A 25,576-nucleotide genomic window follows, 5' to 3' on the forward strand; every position below is an offset into this window, starting at 1 on the left:
AGAACAAAGGATTTCAGGCTGGAGGATCAGCTGTTTATTGGATACGTGGGCAAGAGGAGAGGAAAGGCAGTCCACAAGAGAACACTATCCAGGTGGGTTCTTTGCATTAAAATATGTTACTCTTTGGCAAAGAAGGATCCTCCTGAGGGCATTAGAGCTCATTCCACCAGAGCTAAGTCGGCCACTTCGGCCTTGGCCAGGGGTGTTCCTGTGGTCGACATCTGCAAGGCCGCAACTTGGTCGTCCCTTCACACTTTTGCAAAACATTACTGTTTGGATTCTGAGGTTAGAAGGGACGGCCATTTTGCACGGACAGTGCTGCAGGATTTCTTGGTTTGACCATTTAGGCACCCACCGCCGGGCGTGGTACTGCTTTGGGACTCTATTCATGAGGTGAGGAATCCACAGGTAGTTGTATCCATCAGAAGAACGAGTTACTTACCTTCGGTAACGACTTTTCTGGTGGATACATTAGCTACCTGTGGATTCCTCACGGTCCCACCCGCCTCCCCGTTGCCTTTCTGGTCTTGCCAAGTAATCCTTGAGTGCGCTCCTCTTGGTCTTTGAGGGTGCAATAGATGTGTATATAATATATATTTATATATATGTATATATGTATATATCTTTGTGTATATACTTGGTGTGTGTATATATTTTAAAAGAGAAAGTTTTATATATATATTTATATAAAAAGATTTACAGTTATTCATACAATGTTGTGTGTTTTTGCAATATAATGGGATGTTGCCTTGCTCTTTCATTGCATTGCCTGGTTGTTCTCATGCACGTAAAAAATGATTGGTACTGACGTCCGCACGTCGTCGAGGACCTCTTATTGCCTGTATGACGTCAGACGGCGTCGCGTGGGCTAGAGTGACGTCCTCGTCGACGTGCAGAGACTAGTAAGAAGATTTCCGTCGAATGCTGGCGCCATGGGAGTATTCATGAGGTGAGGAATCCACAGGTAGCTAATGTATCCACCAGAAAAGTCGTTACCGAAGGTAAGTAACTCGTTCTTCTAGCGCTGAAAGCATTTCAACCCATAATAACCCACAAATACACTCTTGTCAAAACAGACAACATGACAACAATGTATTACCTAAACAAACAGGGAGGAACACACTCGACACAGTTGTGTCTCCTAACACAAAAAATATGGCATTGGGCGATTCACAACCACATTCGCCTAATAGCACAATTTATTCCAGGGATTCAGAATCAGTTAGCAGACAATCTCTCTCGGGATCACCAACAGATCCACGAATGGGAAATTCACCCCCAAATACTGAACACTTACTTCAGAATGTGGGGAACGCCACAAATAGATCTATTTGCAACAAAAGAAAACTGAAAATGCCAAAACTTCGCAACCAGGTACCCACAACATCAGTCTCAGGGCAATGCACTATGGATGAACTAGTCAGGGATATTTGCGTACGCTTTTCCCCCTCTCCCACTTCTTCCATATCTAGTAAACAAGTTGAGTCAAAACAAACTCAAACTCATACTAATAGCACCAACATGGGCAAGGCAACCTTGGTACACAACACTACTAGACCTTTCAGTAGTACCTCATGTCAAACTGCCAAACAGACCAGATCTGTTAACACAACACAAACAACAGATCAGACATCCAAATCCAGCATCGCTGAATCTAGCAATTTGGCTCCTGAAATCCTAGAATTCGGGCACTTAGACCTCACACAGGAATGTATAGAGGTCATAAAACATGCTAGAAAGCCTACCACTAGACACTGCTATGCAAATAATTGGAAAATATTTGTTTATTACTGCCATAATAATCAAATTCAACCTTTACACGCATCTGCAAAAGAGATAGTAGGATACTTATTACATTTGCAAAAATCTAAACTAGCTTTCTCTTCCATTAAAATACATCTTACGGCAATTTCAGCTTACCTGCAAATTACGCACTCAACTTCATTATTTAGGATACCAGTCATAAAAGTGTTTATGGAAGGCCTAAAGAGAATTATACCACCAAGAACACCACCAGTTCCTTCATGGAACCTCAACATTGTCTTAACACGACTCATGGGTCCACCTTTTGAGCCCATGCACTCTTGTGAAATGCAATACTTAACGTGGAAAGTTGCATTTTTAATTGCCATCACATCTCTAAGAAGAGTGAATGAAATTCAAGCATTTACCATTCAAGAACCATTTATTCAAATACACAAAAATAAAGTTGTTCTACGGACCAATCCTAAATTTTTACCAAACGTAATCTCACCGTTCCACTTGAATCAAACAGTAGAATTACCAGTGTTCTTCCCACAGCCAGATTCTGTAGCTGAAAGAGCACTACATACATTAGACATCAAAAGAGCACTAATGTACTACATTGATAGAACAAAACTAATTCGAAAGACAAAACAACTATTTATCGCCTTTCAAAAACCTCATACAGGAAATCCAATTTCAAAACAAGGCATTGCTAGATGGATAGTTAAGTGCATTCAAACCTGCTATCTTAAAGCTAAAAGAGAACTGCCTATTACACCAAAGGCACACTCAACCAGAAAGAAAGGTGCTACCATGGCCTTTCTAGGAAATATTCCAATGAACGAAATATGTAAGGCAGCAACATGGTCTACGCCTCATACATTTACCAAGCACTACTGTGTAGATGTGTTAACTGCACAACAGGCAACAGTAGGTCAAGCTGTACTAAGAACATTTATTTCAAACTACTTCAACTCCTACAGGCTGAACCACCGCTTTTGGGGAGATAACTGCTTACTAGTCTATGCACAGCATGTGTATCTGCAGCTACACATGCCATTGAACGGAAAATGTCACTTACCCAGTGTACATCTGTTCGTGGCATTAGTCGCTGCAGATTCACATGCGCCCACCCGCCTCCCCGGGAGCCTGTAGCCGTTTGGAAGTAGATCTTAAACATTTGTACATTTGTAAATATATTACTTTAAACTTCATTATGTACATACGCATTCACTCCATTGCATGGGCACTATTACTAGCATACACAACTCCTACCTCACCCTCTGCGGGCAAAACAATCTAAGATGGAGTCGACGCCCATGCGCAATGGATTCGAAATGGGAGGAGTCCCTCGGTCTTGTGACTCAAAGACTTCTTCGAAGAAAAACAACTTGTAACACTCAGAGCCCAACACCAGATGGCGGGATGTACACAGCATGTGAATCTGCAGCGACTAATGCCACGAACAGATGTACACTGGGTAAGTGACATTTTCCATATATGCTTAGTTCATGTATATAGTTATAGCATGTATATGTGTTTCGTCTCTGGTTTTGATAATTCAAGTACACATGATTGAACTTGACTGACATATTTGGTTTCATATGGAACAGTTATTGCTGTTAGTTTCTTTTTATTTTTATTGTAATAAATGTTGCGTTTTCACTTCATTTGATGTGATTATGTTCTCTTCAAGGTCAATGTTCACCTGATCGCCTCTAAGGCACGTAAAAAATGGTGATAACTGACGTCTGCACGTCGACGAGGGCTTCTTATTGCCTGGATGACGTCATACGGCGTCGCGTGGAGTCGGGCAATTGTGACGTCATCGTCGACGTGCAGAGCTAGAAGAAAATTTCAGTTGAAGCTGGCGCGAGGGGAGAATTCTTTTAGTGAGGAATCCACAGGTAGTTAATGTATCCACCAGAAAAAGCGTTACCGAAGGTAAGTAACTTACTCGTTAGCACTATAATGACAGAAAGTGAAGAATTTACTGTGAACTGTACATTGTGCTCCATAATTATGAAATACACGAGTACCATTTTTCTCAACCCTAACTGTTGACATAAAAACGTAACTTAGCAGAAATGACGTGTCACAAACTAGCAACCATCCCACAAATAGCCACCTCACTCACTACAAATATTACACTTTCCATATATACTGCAACTTCTATACCTGCAAATACATTAATATAAACAACAATACACATTATTGTCCACTCCCACTAAATGACATCTAACTCAGTACGCACCACTATGTAAACAATGCCACCATAAAATATAGATAAATATACCATACTTGGACACTGCCGTGACTCTTAATACACACCTCATTCTATACAGGATGTGGCAAGAAGGCATTCCAGAACTAGGCTTGACCACTCGTGGCCTCCATAGCTTCTCCTCAGTTAGATTTTATTGGATACCTCATCATGATCTCTAGATTCTTGTAAGGAAATGCCTCCTTGGCATGGTTACCCCCTGACTTTTTGCCTTTGCTGATGCTATGTTTTGAATTGAAAGTGTGCTGAGGCCTGCTAACCAGGCCCCAGCACCAGTGTTCTTTCCCTAACCTGTACTTTTGATTCCACAATTGGCACACCCTGGCATCCAGATAAGTCCCTTGTAACTGGTACCCCTGGTACCAAGGGCCCTGATGCCAGGGAAGGTCTCTAAGGGCTGCAGCATATCTTATGCCACCCTAGGGACCCCTCACTCAGCACAGACACACTGCTTGCCAGCTTGTGTGTGCTGGTGAGAACAAAACGAGTAAGTCAACATGGCACTCCCCTCAGGGTGCCATGCCAACCTCACACTGCCTATGCAGTATAGATAAGTCACCCCTCTAGTAGAGTAGGCCTTACAGCCCTAAGGCAGGGTGCACTATACCATAGGTGAGGGCACCAGTGCATGAGTACTGTGCCCCTACAGTGTCTAAGCCAAACCTTAGACATTGTAAGTGCAGGGTAGCCATAAGAGTATATGGTCGGGAGTCTGTCAAACACGGACTCCACAGCACCATAATGACTACACTGAAAACTGGGAAGTTTGGTATCAAACTTCTCAGCACAATAAATGCACACTGATGCCAGTGTACATTTTATTGTAAAATACACCCCAGAGGGCACCTTAGAGGTGCCCCCTGAAACCTTAACCGACTATCTGTGTAGGCTGACTGGTTCCAGCAGCCTGCCACAACCGAGACATGTTGCTGGCCCCATGGGGAGAGTGCCTTTGTCACTCTGAGGCCAGTAACAAAGCCTGCATTGGGTGGAGATGCTAACACCTCCCCCAGGCAGGAGCTGTAACACCTGGCGGTGAGCCTCAAAGGCTTACCCCCTTTGTTCCAGCACCACAGGGCACTCCAGCTAGTGGAGTTGCCCGCCCCCTCCGGCCACGGCCCCACTTTTGGCGGCAAGGCCGGAGGAGATAATGAGAATAACAAGGAGGAGTCACTGGCCAGTCAGGACAGCCCCTAAGGTGTCCTGAGCTGAAGTGACTCTAACTTTTAGAAATCCTCCATCTTGCAGATGGAGGATTCCCCCAATAGGGATAGGAATGTGACCCCCTCCCCTTGGGAGGAGGCACAAAGAGGGTGTACCCACCCTCAGGGCTAGTAGCCATTGGCTACTAACCCCCCAGACCTAAACACGCCCTTAAATTTAGTATTTAAGGGCTTCCCTGAACCTAAGAATTTAGATTCCTGAAACTACAAGAAGAACAGGACTGCTGAGCTGAAAGACCCCTGCAGAAGAAGAAAAGAAGACACCAACTGCTTTGGCCCCAGACCTACCGGCCTGTCTCCTGCCTTCTAAAGAAACCTGCTCCAGCGACGCTTTCCCCAGGACCAGCGACCTCTGAATCCTCAGAGGACTGCCCTGCTTCAAGAAAGACAAGAAACTCCTGAGGACAGCGGCCCTGCTCCAAAAAGACTGCAACTTTGTTACAGAGGAGCAGATTTAAAGACCCCTGCAAATCCCCGCAAGAAGCGTGAGACTTGCAACACTGCACCCGGCGACCCCGACTCGACTGGTGGAGAACCAACACCTCAGGGAGGACCCTCCGGCGACTCCGAGACTGTGAGTAACCAAAGTTGTCCCCCCTGAGCCCCCACAGCGACGCCTGTAGAGGGAATCCCCAGGCTCCCCCTGACCGCGACTGCCTGACTCTAAAATCCCGACGGCTGGAAAAGACCCTGCACCCGCAGCCCCCAGCACCTGAAGGATCGGAACTTCAGTGCAGGAGTGACCCCCAGGAGGCCCTCTCCCTTGCCCAGGAGGTGGCTACCCCGAGGAGCCCCCCCCTTGCCTGCCTGCATCGCTGAAGAGACCCCTTGGTCTCCCATTGATTTACATTGGAAACCCGACGCTTGTTTCTACAAGGCACCCGGCCGCCCCAGTGCCGCTGAGGGTGTACTTTTTGTGTGAACTTGTGTCCCCCCCCGGTGCCCTACAAAACCCCCCTGGTCTGCCCTCCGAAGACGCGGGTACTTACCTGCTGGCAGACTGGAGCCAACTTCCTACAATTCTCGTCACAAATATTTAATCAATCGCTATGCGATCATTTTCTTCTCCATTTTCTTTTAACCTTTCATACCTTTTCTCCTGTACTCTACTACTGTACTATCTCCTTTTTCTCCTCCCTACTCCCTCCCCTTCCTCTCTCACCCATTCTGTTTCCCCTCACCCTTGCCATCCCTTCAAACCCACTCGTCCACCACCCGCCACTCACACCCACCTCCACGGCAAACAATAACTGGCGTTTAGCTGGTTACATTGATGAGAAGACTCACCCGCCAACAAAAATGCAGAACATACAGAATACTCTCCCTTAATGTCAAGGGTCTAAATCACCCAACCAAACAACAACAAATCCTAGACTATACACACAAACCTAAGGGAAACCTCATTCTCCTTCAAGAAACCAAGGTGGCCAGGAAAGAGGCAATCCTTCTAAAACAAAAAAAAAAAGAATGGGTTAGTGACTTATCATGTGCCCCAAGCCATGAACAAAAAAAGGGCTGATCACCCTTATCTCGAAAGCTTCTGACCTCACTATCCTCTCCTCGGAAACAGACACCGAAGGCAGATGGCTTCTTACTAAATTACAGAGAGACAACACTGAAATTATAGTCATTAACATTTATGCCCCTAATAACGACAACCCTACCTACCTTTTGGATTCATCTCAATAAAAAAACACTCAACTTTACTTCCCAACTGCAGAATGATTCTAGGGGGAAATTTCAATTTACCCTGGGATGCCACCCTTGACAGATATTCTGCATGTCAATTTAAACTCAACTAATCCCATAAACAAATGCTAAACATCTGCATTTCTCTTAATCTTAAAGACATATGGAGACTATTCAATCCCACAGGGAAAGATTACTAATTTTTCTCCCATCCGCACAATACATTCTCTTGCATTACTTATATCTTAATTAATTGACAAAACTCACGTCCCAGCCACCCCTTGCCTAACCATTGAACCAATCCTATTCTCAGACCATGCCTGTATTTCATAACTCTACGACATCGCTTGTAATACATCAGGAGCAAAAACACGGAGAATGAACGACCTCCTCACAATGGTACCCTCCTTCAAGGAAATAATTGAAAAAGAGATTGATGAATACATAGAACTCATTAGGTCTTCTGATCCAAATGCACAAATCTGGGATGCTCTGAAATGCATTATCCGCAGGCAAATGATTAAACTTATTTAAAAGAAAAACAAACTAGACAAAACCTTAGACCAACTAGAATTAAAAATAAAAGCTTTAGAGAAAGATCTAAACACACCAAAGACAAAACTCGATGAAACAATCTAATTAAACTCAAGAATGAATACAACAAGATTCTGAGTTACAAAGCCCACATAATAGTTGTAAGGAAATGCCTCCTTGGCATGGTTGCCCCCTGACTTTTTGCCTTTGCTGATGCTATGTTTACAATTGAAAGTGTGCTGAGGCCTGCTAACCAGGCCCCAGCACCAGTGTTCTTTCCCTAACCTGTACTTTTGTATCCACAATTGGCAGACCCTGGCATCCAGATAAGTCCCTTGTAACTGGTACTTCTAGTACCAAGGGCCCTGATGCCAAGGAAGGTCTCTAAGGGCTGCAGCATGTCTTATGCCACCCTGGAGACCTCTCACTCAGCACAGACACACTGCTTGCCAGCTTGTGTGTGCTAGTGAGGACAAAACGAGTAAGTCGACATGGCACTCCCCTCAGGGTGCCATGCCAGCCTCTCACTGCCTATGCAGTATAGGTAAGACACCCCTCTAGCAGGCCTTACAGCCCTAAGGCAGGGTGCACTATACCATAGGTGAGGGTACCAGTGCATGAGCATGGTACCCCTACAGTGTCTAAATAAAACCTTAGACATTGTAAGTGCAGGGTAGCCATAAGAGTATATGGTCTGGGAGTCTGTCAAACACGAACTCCACAGCACCATAATGGCTACACTGAAAACTGGGAAGTTTGGTATCAAACTTCTCAGCACAATAAATGCACACTGATGCCAGTGTACATTTTATTGTAAAATACACCACAGAGGGCACCTTAGAGGTGCCCCCTGAAACTTAACCGACTATCTGTGTAGGCTGACTAGTTTTAGCAGCCTGCCACAAACCGAGACATGTTGCTGGCCCCCTTGGGGAGAGTGCCTTTGTCACTCTGAGGCCAGTAACAAAGCCTGCACTGGGTGGAGATGCTAACACCTCTCCCAGGCAGGAATTGTCACACCTGGCGGTGAGCCTCAAAGGCTCACCTCCTTTGTGCCAACCCAGCAGGACACTCCAGCTAGTGGAGTTGCCCGCCCCCTCCGGCCAGGCCCCACTTTTGGCGGCAAGGCCGGAGAAAATAATGAGAATAACAAGGAGGAGTCACTGGCCAGTCAGGACAGCCCCTAAGGTGTCCTGAGCTGAGGTGACTCTAACTTTTAGAAATCCTCCATCTTGCAGATGGAGGATTCCCCCAATAGGGTTAGGATTGTGACCCCCTCCCCTTGGGAGGAGGCACAAAGAGGGTGTACCCACCCTCAGGGCTAGTAGCCATTGGCTACTAACCCCCCAGACCTAAACACGCCCTTAAATTTAGTATTTAAGGGCTACCCTGAACCCTAGAAAATTAGATTCCTGCAACTACAAGAAGAAGGACTGCCTAGCTGAAAACCCCTGCAGCGGAAGACCAGAAGACGACAACTGCCTTGGCTCCAGAAACTCACCGGCCTGTCTCCTGCCTTCCAAAGATCCTGCTCCAGCGACGCCTTCCAAAGGGACCAGCGACCTCGACATCCTCTGAGGACTGCCCCTGCTTCGAAAAGACAAGAAACTCCCGAGGGCAGCGGACCTGCTCCAAGAAAAGCTGCAACTTTGTTTCCAGCAGTTTTAAAGAACCCTGCAAGCTCCCCGCAAGAAGCGTGAGACTTGCAACACTGCACCCGGCGACCCCGACTCGACTGGTGGAGATCCGACACCTCAGGAGGGACCCCAGGACTACTCTGATACTGTGAGTACCAAAACCTGTCCCCCCTGAGCCCCCACAGCGCCGCCTGCAGAGGGAATCCCGAGGCTTCCCCTGACCGCGACTCTTTGAACCTAAAGTCCCGACGCCTGGGAGAGACCCTGCACCCGCAGCCCCCAGGACCTGAAGGACCGGACTTTCACTGGAGAAGTGACCCCCAGGAGTCCCTCTCCCTTGCCCAAGTGGAGGTTTCCCCGAGGAACCCCCCCCCTTTCCTGCCTGCAGCGCTGAAGAGATCCCGAGATCTCTCATAGACTAACACTGCGAACCCGACGCCTGTTTCGACACTGCACCCGGCCGCCCCCGCGCTGCTGAGGGTGAAATTTCTGTGTGGACTTGTGTCCCCCCCGGTGCCCTACAAAACCCCCCTGGTCTGCCCTCCGAAGACGCGGGTACTTACCTGCAAGCAGACCGGAACCGGGGCACCCCCCTTCTCTCCATTCTAGCCTATGTGTTTTGGGCACCACTTTGAACGCTGCACCTGACCGGCCCTGAGCTGCTGGTGTGGTGACTTTGGGGTTGCTCTGAACCCCCAACGGTGAGCTACCTTGGACCAAGAACTGAGCCCTGTAAGTGTCTTACTTACCTGGTTAACCTAACAAATACTTACCTCCCCTAGGAACTGTGAAAATTGCACTAAGTGTCCACTTTTAAAACAGCTATTTGTCAATAACTTGAAAAGTATACATGCAATTTTGATGATTTGAAGTTCCTAAAGTACTTACCTGCAATACCTTTCGAATGAGATATTACATGTAAAATTTGAACCTGTGGTTCTTAAAATAAACTAAGAAAATATATTTTTCTATACAAAACCTATTGGCTGGATTTGTCTCTGAGTGTGTGTACCTCATTTATTGTCTATGTGTATGTACAACAAATGCTTAACACTACTCCTTGGATAAGCCTACTGCTCGACCACACTACCACAAAATAGAGCATTAGTATTATCTCTTTTTACCACTATTTTACCTCTAAGGGGAACCCTTGGACTCTGTGCATGCTATTCCTTACTTTGAAATAGCACATACAGAGCCAACCTCCTACATTGGTGGATCAGCGGTGGGGTACAAGACTTTGCATTTGCTGGACTACTCAGCCAATACCTGATCACACGACAAATTCCAAAATTGTCATTAGAAATTGATTTTTGCAATTTGAAAAGTTTTCTAAATTCTTAAAAGACCTGCTAGGGCCTTGTGTTAGATCCTGTTTAGCATTTCTTTTAGAGTTTAAAAGTTTGTAAAAGTTTGAATTAGATTCTAGAACCAGTTGTAGATTCATAAAAAGTATTCCAACTTTTAGAAGCAAAATGTCTAGCACAGATGTGACTGTGGTGGAACTCGACACCACACCTTACCTCCATCTTAAGATGAGGGAGCTAAGGTCACTCTGTAAAATAAAGAAAATAACAATGGGCCCCAAACCTACCAAAATACAGCTCCAGGAGCTTTTGGCAGAGTTTGAAAAGGCCAACCCCTCTGAGGGTGGCAACTCAGAGGAAGAGGATAGTGACTTGGAGGACAATTCCCCCCTACCAGTCCTATCTAGGGAGAACAGGGTCCCTCAAACCCTGACTCCAAAAATAATAGTCAGAGATGCTGGTTCCCTCACAGGAGGGACCAACACCTCTGAAATCACTGAGGATAACCCCAGTGAAGAGGACATCCAGTTAGCCAGGATGGCCAAAAGATTGGCTTTGGAAAGACAGATCCTAGCCATAGAGAGGGAAAGACAAGAGATGGGCCTAGGACCCATCAATGGTGGCAGCAACATAAATAGGGTCAGAGATTCTCCTGACATGTTGAAAATCCCTAAAGGGATTGTAACTAAATATGAAGATGGTGATGACATCACCAAATGGTTCACAGCTTTTGAGAGGGCTTGTGTAACCAGAAAAGTGAACAGATCTCACTGGGGTGCTCTCCTTTGGGAAATGTTCACAGGAAAGTGTAGGGATAGACTCCTCACACTCTCTGGACAAGATGCAGAATCTTATGACCTCATGAAGGGTACCCTGATTGAGGGCTTTGGATTCTCCACTGAGGAGTACAGGATTAGGTTCAGGGGGGCTCAAAAATCCTCGAGCCAGACCTGGGTTGACTTTGTTGACTACTCAGTGAAAACACTAGATGGTTGGATTCAAGGCAGTGGTGTAAGTAATTATGATGGGCTGTACAATTTATTTGTGAAAGAACACCTGTTAAGTAATTGTTTCAATGATAAACTGCATCAGCATCTGGTAGACCTAGGACCAATTTCTCCCCAAGAATTGGGAAAGAAGGCGGACCATTGGGTCAAGACAAGGGTGTCCAAGACTTCAACAGGGGGTGACCAAAAGAAAGGGGTCACAAAGACTCCCCAGGGGAAGGGTGATGAGACAACCAAAACTAAAAATAGTAAAGAGTCTTCTACAGGCCCCCAAAAACCTGCACAGGAGGGTGGGCCCAGAGCCTCTTCACAAAACAATGGGTACAAGGGTAAAAACTTTGATCCCAAAAAGGCCTGGTGTCATAGCTGTAAACAGCATGGACACCAAACTGGAGACAAGGCCTGTCCCAAGAAAGGTTCCACTCCAAACTCCCATCCAGGTAACACTGGTATGGCTAGTCTCCAAGTGGGATCAACAGTGTGCCCAGAGCAAATCAGGGTCCACACTGAAGCTACTCTAGTTTCTGAGGGTGGGGTGGATTTAGCCACACTAGCTGTCTGGCCGCCTAACATGCAAAAATACAGACAGCAACTCTTAATTAATGGGACTAGAATAGAGGGCCTGAGGGATACAGGTGCCAGTGTCACCATGGTGACAGAGAAACTGGTTTCCCCTGGCCAATACCTGACTGGAAAAACTTACACAGTCACCAACGCTGACAATCAGAGAAAAGTACATCCCATGGCAATGGTTACTTTAGAATGGGGAGGGGTCAATGGCCTGAAACAGGTGGTGGTCTCCTCAAATATCCCAGTGGACTGTCTGCTTGGAAATGACCTGGAGTCCTCAGCATGGGCTGAGGTAGAACTAAAAACCCATGCAGCAATGCTGGGTATCCCTGAACTGGTGTGTGTGAAAACAAGAGCACAATGCAAGGCACAGGGTGAAAAAGTAGAGCTGGAGTCTGGAAAAATGGCCCAGCCTACCAAGAGAACAGGAAAGTCAGTTGGGAAACCAACTGCAACACAGCAAAAGAAAGGGAACCTCTCTTCTCAGGAAGAAGTTCTGCCCTCTGAGGGAACTGAGCCTTTGGAGCTTGAACCTTACCAGGTTGAGCTCTTAGGCCCAGGGGGACCCTCCAGGGAGGAGCTGTGTAAGGGACAAGAAACCTGTCCCTCTCTTGAAGGCCTTAGGCAGCAAGCTGCTGAAGAGTCCAAAGGCAAGAAAAATGGAACGCATAGGGTCTATTGGGAAGATGGACTCCTGTACACTGAGGCCAGAGACCCCAAACCTGGTGCCACTAGGAGAGTGGTAGTGCCTCAGCTGTTCAGAGAGTTCATCCTAACATTGGCCCATGACATTCCCCTTGCTGGACATTTGGGACAAACCAAGACGTGGGAGAGGTTAGTCAACCACTTCTACTGGCCCAATATGTCCAACATGGTTAAGGAGTTTTGCCTCTCCTGCCCCACCTTTCAAGCCAGTGGTAAGACAGGTGGGCATCCAAAGGCCCCCCTCATTCCACTTCCAGTGGTGGGGGTTCCCTTTGAAAGAGTGGGTGTGGACATAGTTGGTCCACTGGAACCTCCCACAGCCTCAGGAAATATGTATATCCTGGTAGTAGTGGATCATGCTACCAGGTATCCTGAAGCTATTCCCCTTAGGTCGACTACTGCCCCTGCAGTAGCCAAGGCCCTCATTGGTATCTTTACCAGAGTGGGTTTCCCTAAGGAGGTGGTGTCTGACAGAGGTACCAACTTCATGTCAGCATACCTAAAGCACATGTGGAATGAGTGTGGAGTGACTTATAAATTCACTACACCATACCATCCACAAACTAATGGCTTGGTTGAGAGATTCAACAAGACATTAAAAGGCATGATCATGGGGCTCCCAGAAAAGCTCAAAAGGAGATGGGATGTCCTCTTGCCATGTCTGCTTTTCGCTTACAGAGAGGTGCCACAGAAGGGAGTAGGATTCTCACCCTTTGAACTTCTGTTTGGTCATCCTGTAAGGGGACCACTTGCCCTTGTTAAAGAAGGCTGGGAGAGACCTCTCCATGAGCCTAAACAGGACATAGTGGACTATGTACTTGGCCTTCGCTCTAGAATGGCAGAGTACATGGAAAAGGCAACCAAAAACCTTGAGGCCAGCCAACAGCTCCAGAAGTTTTGGTATGACCAAAAGGCTGCACTGGTTGAGTTCCAACCAGGGCAGAAAGTCTGGGTTCTGGAGCCTGTGGCTCCCAGGGCACTCCAGGACAAATGGAGTGGCCCTTACCCAGTACTAGAGAGGAAGAGTCAGGTCACCTACTTGGTGGACCTGGGCACAAGCAGGAGCCCCAAGAGGGTGATCCATGTAAACCGCCTTAAGCTCTTCCACGACAGGGCTGATGTCAATCTGTTGATGGTAACAGATGAGGATCAGGAGGCAGAGAGTGAACCTCTCCCTGATCTTCTGTCATCAGACCCAAAAGATGGTACAGTAGATGGAGTGATCTACTCAGACACCCTCTCTGGCCAACAGCAAGCTGATTGTAGGAGAGTCCTACAACAGTTTCCTGAACTCTTCTCCTTAACCCCTGGTCAGACACACCTGTGTACCCATGATGTGGACACAGGAGACAGCATGCCTGTCAAGAACAAAATCTTTAGACAGTCTGACCATGTTAAGGAAAGCATCAAGGTGGAAGTCCACAAGATGCTGGAATTGGGAGTAATTGAGCGCTCTGACAGCCCCTGGGCTAGCCCAGTGGTCTTAGTCCCCAAACCTCACACCAAAGATGGAAAGAAAGAGATGAGGTTTTGTGTGGACTACAGAGGGCTCAATTCTGTCACCAAGACAGATGCCCATCCAATTCCAAGAGCTGATGAGCTCATTGATAAATTAGGTGCTGCCAAATTTCTAAGTACCTTTGACTTGACAGCAGGGTACTGGCAAATAAAAATGGCACCTGGAGCAAAAGAAAAGACAGCATTCTCCACACCTGATGGGCATTATCAGTTTACTGTTATGCCCTTTGGTTTAAAGAATGCCCCTGCCACCTTCCAAAGGTTGGTGAATCAAGTCCTTGCTGGCTTGGAGTCCTTTAGCACAGCTTATCTTGATGATATTGCTGTCTTTAGCTCCACCTGGCAGGATCACCTGGTCCACCTGAGGAAGGTTTTGAAGGCTCTGCAATCTGCAGGCCTCTCTATCAAGGCATCCAAATGCCAGATAGGGCAGGGAACTGTGGTTTACTTGGGACACCTTGTAGGTGGAGGCCAAGTTCAGCCACTCCAACCCAAGATCCAGACTATTCTGGACTGGGTAGCTCCAAAAACCCAGACTCAAGTCAGGGCATTCCTTGGCTTGACTGGGTATTACAGGAGGTTTGTGAAGGGATATGGATCCATTGTGACAGCCCTCACTGAACTCACCTCCAAGAAAATGCCCAAGAAAGTAAACTGGACTGTGGAATGCCAACAGGCCTTTGACACCCTGAAACAGGCAGTGTGCTCAGCACCAGTTCTAAAAGCTCCAGATTATTCTAAGCAGTTCATTGTGCAGACTGATGCCTCTGAACATGGGATAGGGGCAGTTTTGTCCCAAACAAATGATGATGGCCTTGACCAGCCTGTTGCTTTCATTAGCAGGAGGTTACTCCCCAGGGAGCAGCGTTGGAGTGCCATTGAGAGGGAGGCCTTTGCTGTGGTTTGGTCCCTGAAGAAGCTGAGACCATACCTCTTTGGGACTCACTTCCTAGTTCAAACTGACCACAGACCTCTCAAATGGCTGATGCAAATGAAAGGTGAAAATCCTAAACTGTTGAGGTGGTCCATCTCCCTACAGGGAATGGACTTTATAGTGGAACACAGACCTGGGACTGCCCATGCCAATGCAGATGGCCTTTCCAGGTTCTTCCACTTAGAAAATGAAGACTCTCTTGGGAAAGGTTAGTCTCATCCTCTTTCGTTTGGGGGGGGGTTGTGTAAGGAAATGCCTCCTTGGCATGGTTGCCCCCTGACTTTTTGCCTTTGCTGATGCTATGTTTACAATTGAAAGTGTGCTGAGGCCTGCTAACCAGGCCCCAGCACCAGTGTTCTTTCCCTAACCTGTACTTTTGTATCCACAATTGGCAGACCCTGGCATCCAGATAAGTCCCTTGTAACTGGTACTTCTAGTACCAAGGGCCCTGATGCCAAGGAAGGTCTCTAAGGGCTGCAGCATGTCTTATGCCACCCTGGAGACCTCTCACTCAGCACAGACACACTGCTTGCCAGCTTGTGTGTGCTAGTGAGGACAAAACGAGTAAGTCGACATGGCACTCCCCTCAGGGTGCCATGCCAGCCTCTCACTGCCTATGCAGTATAGGTAAGACACCCCTCTAGCAGGCCTTACAGCCCTAAGGCAGGGTGCACTATACCATAGGTGAGGGTACCAGTGCATGAGCATGGTACCCCTACAGTGTCTAAATAAAACCTTAGACATTGTAAGTGCAGGGTAGCCATAAGAGTATATGGTCTGGGAGTCTGTCAAACACGAACTCCACAGCACCATAATGGCTACACTGAAAACTGGGAAGTTTGGTATCAAACTTCTCAGCACAATAAATGCACACTGATGCCAGTGTACATTTTATTGTAAAATACACCACAGAGGGCACCTTAGAGGTGCCCCCTGAAACTTAACCGACTATCTGTGTAGGCTGACTAGTTTTAGCAGCCTGCCACAAACCGAGACATGTTGCTGGCCCCATGGGGAGAGTGCCTTTGTCACTCTGAGGCCAGTAACAAAGCCTGCACTGGGTGGAGATGCTAACACCTCTCCCAGGCAGGAATTGTCACACCTGGCGGTGAGCCTCAAAGGCTCACCTCCTTTGTGCCAACCCAGCAGGACACTCCAGCTAGTGGAGTTGCCCGCCCCCTCCGGCCAGGCCCCACTTTTGGCGGCAAGGCCGGAGAAAATAATGAGAATAACAAGGAGGAGTCACTGGCCAGTCAGGACAGCCCCTAAGGTGTCCTGAGCTGAGGTGACTCTAACTTTTAGAAATCCTCCATCTTGCAGATGGAGGATTCCCCCAATAGGGTTAGGATTGTGACCCCCTCCCCTTGGGAGGAGGCACAAAGAGGGTGTACCCACCCTCAGGGCTAGTAGCCATTGGCTACTAACCCCCCAGACCTAAACACGCCCTTAAATTTAGTATTTAAGGGCTACCCTGAACCCTAGAAAATTAGATTCCTGCAACTACAAGAAGAAGGACTGCCTAGCTGAAAACCCCTGCAGCGGAAGACCAGAAGACGACAACTGCCTTGGCTCCAGAAACTCACCGGCCTGTCTCCTGCCTTCCAAAGATCCTGCTCCAGCGACGCCTTCCAAAGGGACCAGCGACCTCGACATCCTCTGAGGACTGCCCCTGCTTCGAAAAGACAAGAAACTCCCGAGGGCAGCGGACCTGCTCCAAGAAAAGCTGCAACTTTGTTTCCAGCAGTTTTAAAGAACCCTGCAAGCTCCCCGCAAGAAGCGTGAGACTTGCAACACTGCACCCGGCGACCCCGACTCGACTGGTGGAGATCCGACACCTCAGGAGGGACCCCAGGACTACTCTGATACTGTGAGTACCAAAACCTGTCCCCCCTGAGCCCCCACAGCGCCGCCTGCAGAGGGAATCCCGAGGCTTCCCCTGACCGCGACTCTTTGAACCTAAAGTCCCGACGCCTGGGAGAGACCCTGCACCCGCAGCCCCCAGGACCTGAAGGACTGGACTTTCACTGGAGAAGTGACCCCCAGGAGTCCCTCTCCCTTGCCCAAGTGGAGGTTTCCCCGAGGAACCCCCCCCCTTTCCTGCCTGCAGCGCTGAAGAGATCCCGAGATCTCTCATAGACTAACACTGCGAACCCGACGCCTGTTTCGACACTGCACCCGGCCGCCCCCGCGCTGCTGAGGGTGAAATTTCTGTGTGGACTTGTGTCCCCCCCGGTGCCCTACAAAACCCCCCTGGTCTGCCCTCCGAAGACGCGGGTACTTACCTGCAAGCAGACCGGAACCGGGGCACCCCCCTTCTCTCCATTCTAGCCTATGTGTTTTGGGCACCACTTTGAACGCTGCACCTGACCGGCCCTGAGCTGCTGGTGTGGTGACTTTGGGGTTGCTCTGAACCCCCAACGGTGAGCTACCTTGGACCAAGAACTGAGCCCTGTAAGTGTCTTACTTACCTGGTTAACCTAACAAATACTTACCTCCCCTAGGAACTGTGAAAATTGCACTAAGTGTCCACTTTTAAAACAGCTATTTGTCAATAACTTGAAAAGTATACATGCAATTTTGATGATTTGAAGTTCCTAAAGTACTTACCTGCAATACCTTTCGAATGAGATATTACATGTAAAATTTGAACCTGTGGTTCTTAAAATAAACTAAGAAAATATATTTTTCTATACAAAACCTATTGGCTGGATTTGTCTCTGAGTGTGTGTACCTCATTTATTGTCTATGTGTATGTACAACAAATGCTTAACACTACTCCTTGGATAAGCCTACTGCTCGACCACACTACCACAAAATAGAGCATTAGTATTATCTCTTTTTACCACTATTTTACCTCTAAGGGGAACCCTTGGACTCTGTGCATGCTATTCCTTACTTTGAAATAGCACATACAGAGCCAACTTCCTACAATAGTCCAAAAATACGAAGGCATCAATTTCTGTGAACGTAATAAAGCTAGCAAAATACATGTGTCTTATTTAAAACAGACCTGTCGGAAGAGAAGAATAACCTCTATAACCAACGAACATGGCATCACATTGACAAACGAGAAGGCTATCCTAAATACCTTCGAGAAATATTACCATACTCTCTACTCTAAAAGTCATAATACATCCTTTGACATATGCTTAAACTATTTCAACAAAATGAATGTAACTAAGATAAATGAATCAATAAAAGAATCAGTAGAACAACAGATTTTTCACAAAGAAATCATAAACGCGATCAAAACAGTGAAAGCAAGGAAGTCGTTGGGCCCAGATGGCTTCCTGGTGTCATTCTATCAAACTTGTGGTACTTCCCTAATCACTCCCTTAGGAGACTTATTCACCCACTTATCCACTTGCTCCGTTGAGGGCTCTGCCATGGAGGCAACCATAATTGTTATCCCCAAGGAAGGGAAAGAACCATTGAGTCCCAAATACTACTGACCCATATCCCTCATAAACTCAGACTGTAAAATATATGCAAAGATCCTAGACCTCCGAATAGAGCCCATTCTCAAACCCATAATACATCCCTCTCATTCATGACTTATGAAAGGGAGAATCAGAGCGGATAATATCAGACTTTTTAGAAATGCGATTGAAATAGTAAAATCTTGCACCGACCAACCTGCAGAGAATGCCTTTTTGATAAGGTATCATGTACCTTCCTCCAAGCCTCACTCACCTCCTTCAACTTTGGCCCTGCTCTTTCAAAAATGATCCTTGCTCTATACAAAGAGCTGAAATCTAGTTTAAACATCAATTGAAAGTTGTCTAATCCCTTTTACCTCCAACAAGGAACCAGATAAGGATCCCCTCTTTCCCCCTACTATTACTACTAATGCTTAAACCCCTAACTACATTGATCAGAGAAAATCCATTCATTCCCGGTATCCCTTTCTCATCAGGTCCACAAAAAACAGCCACCTATGCGGATGACATTCTCCTTTTTACCACCCAGGCACACTCAGCCTTGCTGCACATCATATCCTCCATCAACAACTACTCTAAGATGTCAGACAGCTGCCACAACAAGGAAGAGACAGAGGTTCTTCCTCTCAATGTATACTGCAATGACCTAGACTTTTACCATTTCCTTAAAATAAAACTACTTATAGCCAAACATAAACTTCCAACTTCTGACCTACCCAACACATTAGAAGCATTTACCAAAGGCGATCACCTAGCTTCCAAACTGTACTTCCCCCTATCACCCACAAAAACCTCTCTAAATAAACCAAACCAAGACAAGTGAGAAGCTCTACTATCAGACTCCAACCACACTCCAAAGGTCTCACCGAACTGGCCATTTACTCACTTCCAACATAATAACTCCATCACTAGCACAAATCATATGGCCCACTGGACTCGGGCAAAACTTTTATAAACTAGGCCTCTGACACATGCTGGAGCTGTGAGAAGGAAACAGGAGAATTAAAACACATGCTAATGGAGTGGGCCGCCACCAAAAGGTTCTGGCGGGGACATCAGTAATACAATATCTCAAATACTTCATTCAAAATGGACTCCTACTTTAGCCTCTATTACACTGGGCATATTCCCCACCAACATTAAACAGGCATTAAGCAAAGAGGACCGTCTCATGTGGGACATTCTAGTCACAACTGGCCTTAAAGTTATCTTCAGTGAATGCAAAGGTGCATCCAAACTATCCCCCCTCGTGGCAAGAATGGGTCCAATTCACTAGAACTGCCTGTAACTCACCAAACTTATACTTGAATGAATACAACAACAATGGAGAATGGTAAACTCCGGTGCAAACTAAACAACTTTATCTCACTCGTCTATGTAACCATGATCATCTGATCACTCAATCATTCATGCATTCACTCATTTATTTTCCCACCCTCCCCCTCCTCTCCCACCCATCCCACCCTCCTCACTCCCTCCCCATGTACTCCCTACTTTTTAACCCCTATCACCTTTTTCTCCTGTCTCGTCTCTGCTCTTTTACTCTCTCACTCATCTACAACTGAGGTACCTTATTCATTTATGACAACGTCAAAAAACGCTCTGTCACAATACATACCTCACCATTGCAAACAAATACACTTAACTCTACTCTCTACTTTTATAAATGTGGACTGACTCCTCATGCTATATCCTAAACTACTGTTCCCGCTTGATTTGATGGTACCATACAAAGTTTTGTTCCTTGTCATTTGTTATTTAATTTTCCTATTGTATAAAATCTCAGTAAAACACTCTTGAAATAAAAAAAAAGATTATTCACCAAGGAGAATTATGGAAGGTAATCCGCTTGTTAGTCTAGTAGTCAGTCAGTCAAAATAGACATTACTTCTTCTTGCCCTTGACTCATACTAACGTGTCTCTTGCATTGGGGGGAAGTACTTCCGTCACCCTTGACTCGTTCTTAATTCCTTGCTTGAACATTCTTGTACTGCACAGCAGAATTCTGTTGTGTCCTCCCTCTTTTCTAGGATGTTAAGCAAAAATTAGCATGGTAAACTCTAGATGGTGGGGGTGCCAAGAGGTTAATATTGTATCAAAATAATCGTTTTCTGTTCGAAAACAGACTAGTGACCGCCTACTATCTCAAAACAAATTACTTTCCACAGCTTTCTGGCCTATTAAATCATATGTGAAAGACTTACTTTTCTTTCATTTATTCTTTAACCTGAAATGGAACTACTCAAATTAGACTAAGAAATAAGAGTCTAGATTTATTAGTTGCAGGAACCACATTACGTCTGGTTTAAGAAAAAGTAAATCCCCAGTAAGAATGGTGTTGACCTCTCATAAAATGTATGAGGGTTTCTGAAATAGACTTTCAGTTAAAAAATGCTAAGGAGTATTTGAAAGTCACAAAATATTGCAAAACCTATATTAATACTATGCGTTCCATAGTTTCAGTGCCTTTTTCGTATTTTTTTTTTATCCATCATAATACTTTATGCCAGATCATCATTAAATTATAGTTTCAGGTGGCAGAATTATACAGGCCCTCTCATGGTCTGTTTATTTTTCAGATGTGGGAAGAATACCCTGATGTTTATGGGGTTAGGAGGTCAAACCGAAGCCGCCAAGAACCGTCGCGATTTAGTATTAAAAGTGAGGTAAGAAAATAAATTGCTTTTTCAAAAGCAAAATTTCATCCACTATTTTCAAAAGTCCCTTTCATTTCTGAATAAAAGCAGTACTTTCCATAAAAATGGCATGTAGTATGTAAATAAAAATAAGCCAGTTATTGGTTGATTGGGCTCTTCAGTCACCATCCGTTTCCTGTATATCTTTTTAGAATAAAGAAAAAAGCAAAGTCTAAAGTGTATTGCTGAAGAGTCTTGTAGAGCTTCTTACTAATTTATGTGGGCATTATCAGTAAAAGTAAACATTAGTATCTGTTTCTAGCCTGTAAATGTTGTCATTTGTTATTTTATTCCTAATTTTCCAGTGTATTTGCTGGCTCTAATGCTCTGGGCAGGGAATTAAGGTTACTGATTGCAAAAGTTAAGCATTCTTTATTTTCCAATCGTCATTATTGAGCTCTCTTGGCGATTGTCACTGTCGTACATTTGTTCTTTTTATTGTGCTATGGAAATCATCTGCACATAAAAAACGAGAGCGATATAAAATCAGCCTGTGGATTTGTGGTAACTTAAGTAGGTCAAACGAACCAGAGTCTTTCGAAATTGAGCATCTTAAATTATTAATATTAAACATTTTTCAGCGGCTACTTCGCAGTTAAGTATTTTTCTAGTTACACCTAGGGCCAACAGAGATGTGAACCTATTGGTTGACGATGACCATGTTGTGTAAAGTTCTGAACTTCTGTCTCTCACTTTGCTCCACTGTACTCTGCTATACTAAGTCATTGTGGTGGTTCAACTCTGAAAAGCCCAAAGCCTGTTCACTAGAAAACAAATCCATCGTACTCCCATGTCGGTTATGATTAACCCCTTTGCTGCCAGGCCTTTTCCCCTCCTGTGCCAAACCTTTTTTGGCTATTTGGGGCAGTTTGCGCTTAGGCCCTCCTAACTTTTTGTCCATATAAGCTACCCTCACCAAATTTGCATCCTTTTTTCCAACATCCTAGGGATTATAGAGGTACCTGGAGTTTGTGGGTTCCCCGGAAGGAGTCCAAGAAATTAGCTAAAATACAGCAACATTTTTTTTTTTTTTAAAAAAAAGGAAAAAAAGGGCTGCAGAAAAAGGTTTGTGGTTCTTTTTCCCTGAAAATGGCATCAACAAAGGGGTTGCAATGCTAAAATCACCATCTTCCCAACTTTCAGGAACAGTGAGACTTGAATCAGAAAACCACATTTTTCACCACAATTTTGGCATTTTACTGGGACATACCCCATTTTTACTATTTTTTGTGCTTTTAGCCTCCTTCCAGTTAGGGACAGAAATGGGTGTGACAGCTAAACATTTCTGAAAAGTAGACAAAATTCTGAATTCAGCAAGGGGTCATTTGTGTAGATCCTACAAGGTTTCCCTACAGAAAATACCAGCTAAGATTAAAAAAAAATGAAATTGTGGTGAAAAAAACAGTCATTTTTCTCCACCTTTTATTCAGTAACTTTTTCCTGCGATGTCAGATTTTTTTAAAGCAATATACCTTTACATCTGTTGGACTCTTCTGGTCGCGGGGATATATAGGGCTTGTGGGTTCATCAAGAACCTTAGGTATCCACAGCCAATAAATGAGCTGCACCATACAATGGGTTTTCATTCTATACTGGGTATACAGTAATTCATTCGCGGAATTATAAAGAAAAATAGGTATCAAGGAAACCTTTGTATTTCCAAAATGGGCACAAGAAAAGGTGTTGAGAAGCAGTGGTTATTTGCACATCTCTGAATTCCAGGGTCCCCATACTAGCATGTGAATTACAGTGCATTTCTCAAATAGATGCCTTTTTTACACACTGTCTTACATTTGGAAGGCAAAAATGTAGAGAAAGAAAAGGGGCAGTAACACTTGTTCTTCTATTCTGTGTTCTCCCAAGTCTCCCGATACAAATGGTACCTCGCTTGCACGGGTAGGCCTAATGCCCGCGACAGGAAACGCAACAAGGACACATCACATTTTTACATTGAAATCTGACGTGTTTTTTGCACAGTGCCTAGCTGTGGATTTTGCCCTCCAGCTCATCCGGCACCTAGGGAAACCTACCAAACCTGTGCATTTGTGAAAACTAAACACCTAGGGGAATCCAGCATGGGGTGACTTGTGGGGCTCTCACCAGGTTCTGTTACCCAGATTTTTTTGCAAACCTCAAAATTTGACCAAAAACACTTTTTCCTCACATTTCGGTGACAGAAAGCTCTGGAATCTGAGAGGAGCCACAAATTTCCTTCCACCCAGCCTTCCCCCAAAGTCTCTTGATAAAAATGGTACCTTACTTGTGTGGGTATGCCTTGTGCCAGCGACAGGAAATCCTCCAAAACACAATGTGGACACATCACATTTTCCCAAAGAAAACAAAACTGTTTTTTTGCAAAGTGCCTTGCTGTGGATTTTGGCCTCTAGCTCAGCCAGCACCTAGGGAAACCTACCAAACCTGTGAAACTGGCGCAAAAAAAAAATCCCTGGTGTCCAGTGGTTTCTGCCCCCATTGGGGGCATATTGGCTTAAGAAAAATAGGCCAATCCACCCCCAAGGTGGACAGAACTGGCCTAAAATAAATTTGCCTTCAGGGGAAGGACCCTTGCCTAATGGGTCACTCCCCACCTGTGAAAAAAAAATCACTGTTGCCTAGTGGTTTCTGCCCCCTTTCGGGGCAGATCGGCCTAATTAAAATAGGTTGACTTAGTCATTTAAATGTTGTGTGTTAGGAAAAACCTGACACTCTAAATCCTTTTATTTTACATTTTAAGCAGCAGGTCACACAGTTCACCTAACAAAGTCCTGGAACTCCAGTCAGAAGGAAGAAAAACTGACTTTGGCCTCTGTCTGTGAACACAGAGCAAATGTGATGTAAGAACAAGATTTAAAGGCATCTTTTATTGCCCCTCCACTTTTCGACTTAACAGAACACCTGTTCGGTTTCAGCTCGCCAGAAAGGACGAATAAGTATTAAAAATAACTCAACCTGATCAAATAAGACTCACCAATGCGAGTGGTCGAGTGGATTATTCGAGCCCTGATATATATATATATATATATATATATATATATATATATATATATATATATATATATAAATAACATGTATACATAAATAACACTTTCCAATTACAAAAGAAGGTGTGCACTCCAAAGAATCATTGCAACGTTTTAATTGTTTGCCAAACATCATAAACGCCATCGGCTATACCCATCGTGTTTCGGCGAGATCTTATTGATCATGAGTGAATTACAAGTCACCAGAACACCCACACAAGTTTACCATAATTTCATCAACATAAACAAGGGTCAAAAGAGTACAAACGATCCAGCGGCTATGGCTGCTTTCTTGTAATATATCACACATAATTACCGTGTATAGAAAAAATTTAATATTCTAAAAATACAAAGATGAAGTGACACTCCTGGGCAGTTGACAGAAATAATTAAAATAATGGCAAATCACATGGCATACTCCCCCAAAAAATAAATGAACCATAACAACCAGTTTATTCACGACTTGTCTCATTAATTCATGAGGATCAGAATCAAAATGCTAGTTTTATTGTCTTAGTCAACAGATTGAATGTTTGGCATATTTCATGCTTGAGAATTACATAGTTATGCACAATTCATCAATTGTTCTTTTACTCGAGTAAGTACTTTTCAGAATGCAGTAAACAAACGTCTTGGCTATATTGTGCAACTTTTACTCAGCCACAAGTCATTGTATAGTACTTATATCATAATTGTCTATAGCGAACAAGCATTCTATTGTTGCATACTCTGTGCATGTGTGTATATAGCTTGTCTGTGTGTGTGTGTCTGTGTGTGTATATATATATATATATATATATATATATATATATATAGCCTAGTGGCAGTCACCACTAGTTAGTTATAGGTAGGTGTGCTTTTCTATAGAAAGAGCATTTTTTGTTTTGCTAACTTTGTCTCCATTTGACAAATCTTCACAAAACTTTCATCCACCTCAGCTCCTTGCTGTAAAGTTTCGGAGTGATCCGTTAAGCAAGGGCAGAGAAAAAAGGGATTCCCAAAAAGCAAAATCCTGTGTATTTTCCATAGACTTATTTGAGATGGGCTACAGCAAAACTGCTGAACAGAATGACATCAGATTTGGTAGGAAGCTAGATCTTGGTCCACAGAATGCCCTTTTCATGATTTGGTGTAAATCCTTTAATACGTTTTTGAGAAATTTATGGTAAAAAATAATTGTGTATTTTGGCAGTTGGGTCCTCAACAGTCTTGAGACTCTTGCGGGAGTGCCATTTTTATAATAGAGTGTCCCAACTGGCTCATGGA

General features: G+C 44.9%; 1 protein-coding gene across 2 annotated transcripts in view; it reads left to right on the plus strand.

Moving 5' to 3' along the window:
- CHD2 (chromodomain helicase DNA binding protein 2) overlaps positions 1-25,576 on the plus strand; it is a 1,519,436-nt gene that overhangs the window by 158,390 nt on the left and 1,335,470 nt on the right. The window contains exon 4 of one of the 2 annotated variants that reach the window (XM_069222751.1): positions 21,174-21,260. The exons of the other annotated variant lie outside the window; for it this stretch is intronic. Coding sequence (XP_069078852.1) covers positions 21,174-21,260 — 87 coding nt within the window. The remainder of the gene's footprint in view (positions 1-21,173; positions 21,261-25,576) is intronic. 2 annotated transcript variants of the gene reach the window in all.

Source organism: Pleurodeles waltl, chromosome 3_1 (assembly GCF_031143425.1).
Source record: "Pleurodeles waltl isolate 20211129_DDA chromosome 3_1, aPleWal1.hap1.20221129, whole genome shotgun sequence".
In the NCBI taxonomy this organism is placed as follows: Eukaryota; Metazoa; Chordata; class Amphibia; order Caudata; family Salamandridae; genus Pleurodeles; species Pleurodeles waltl.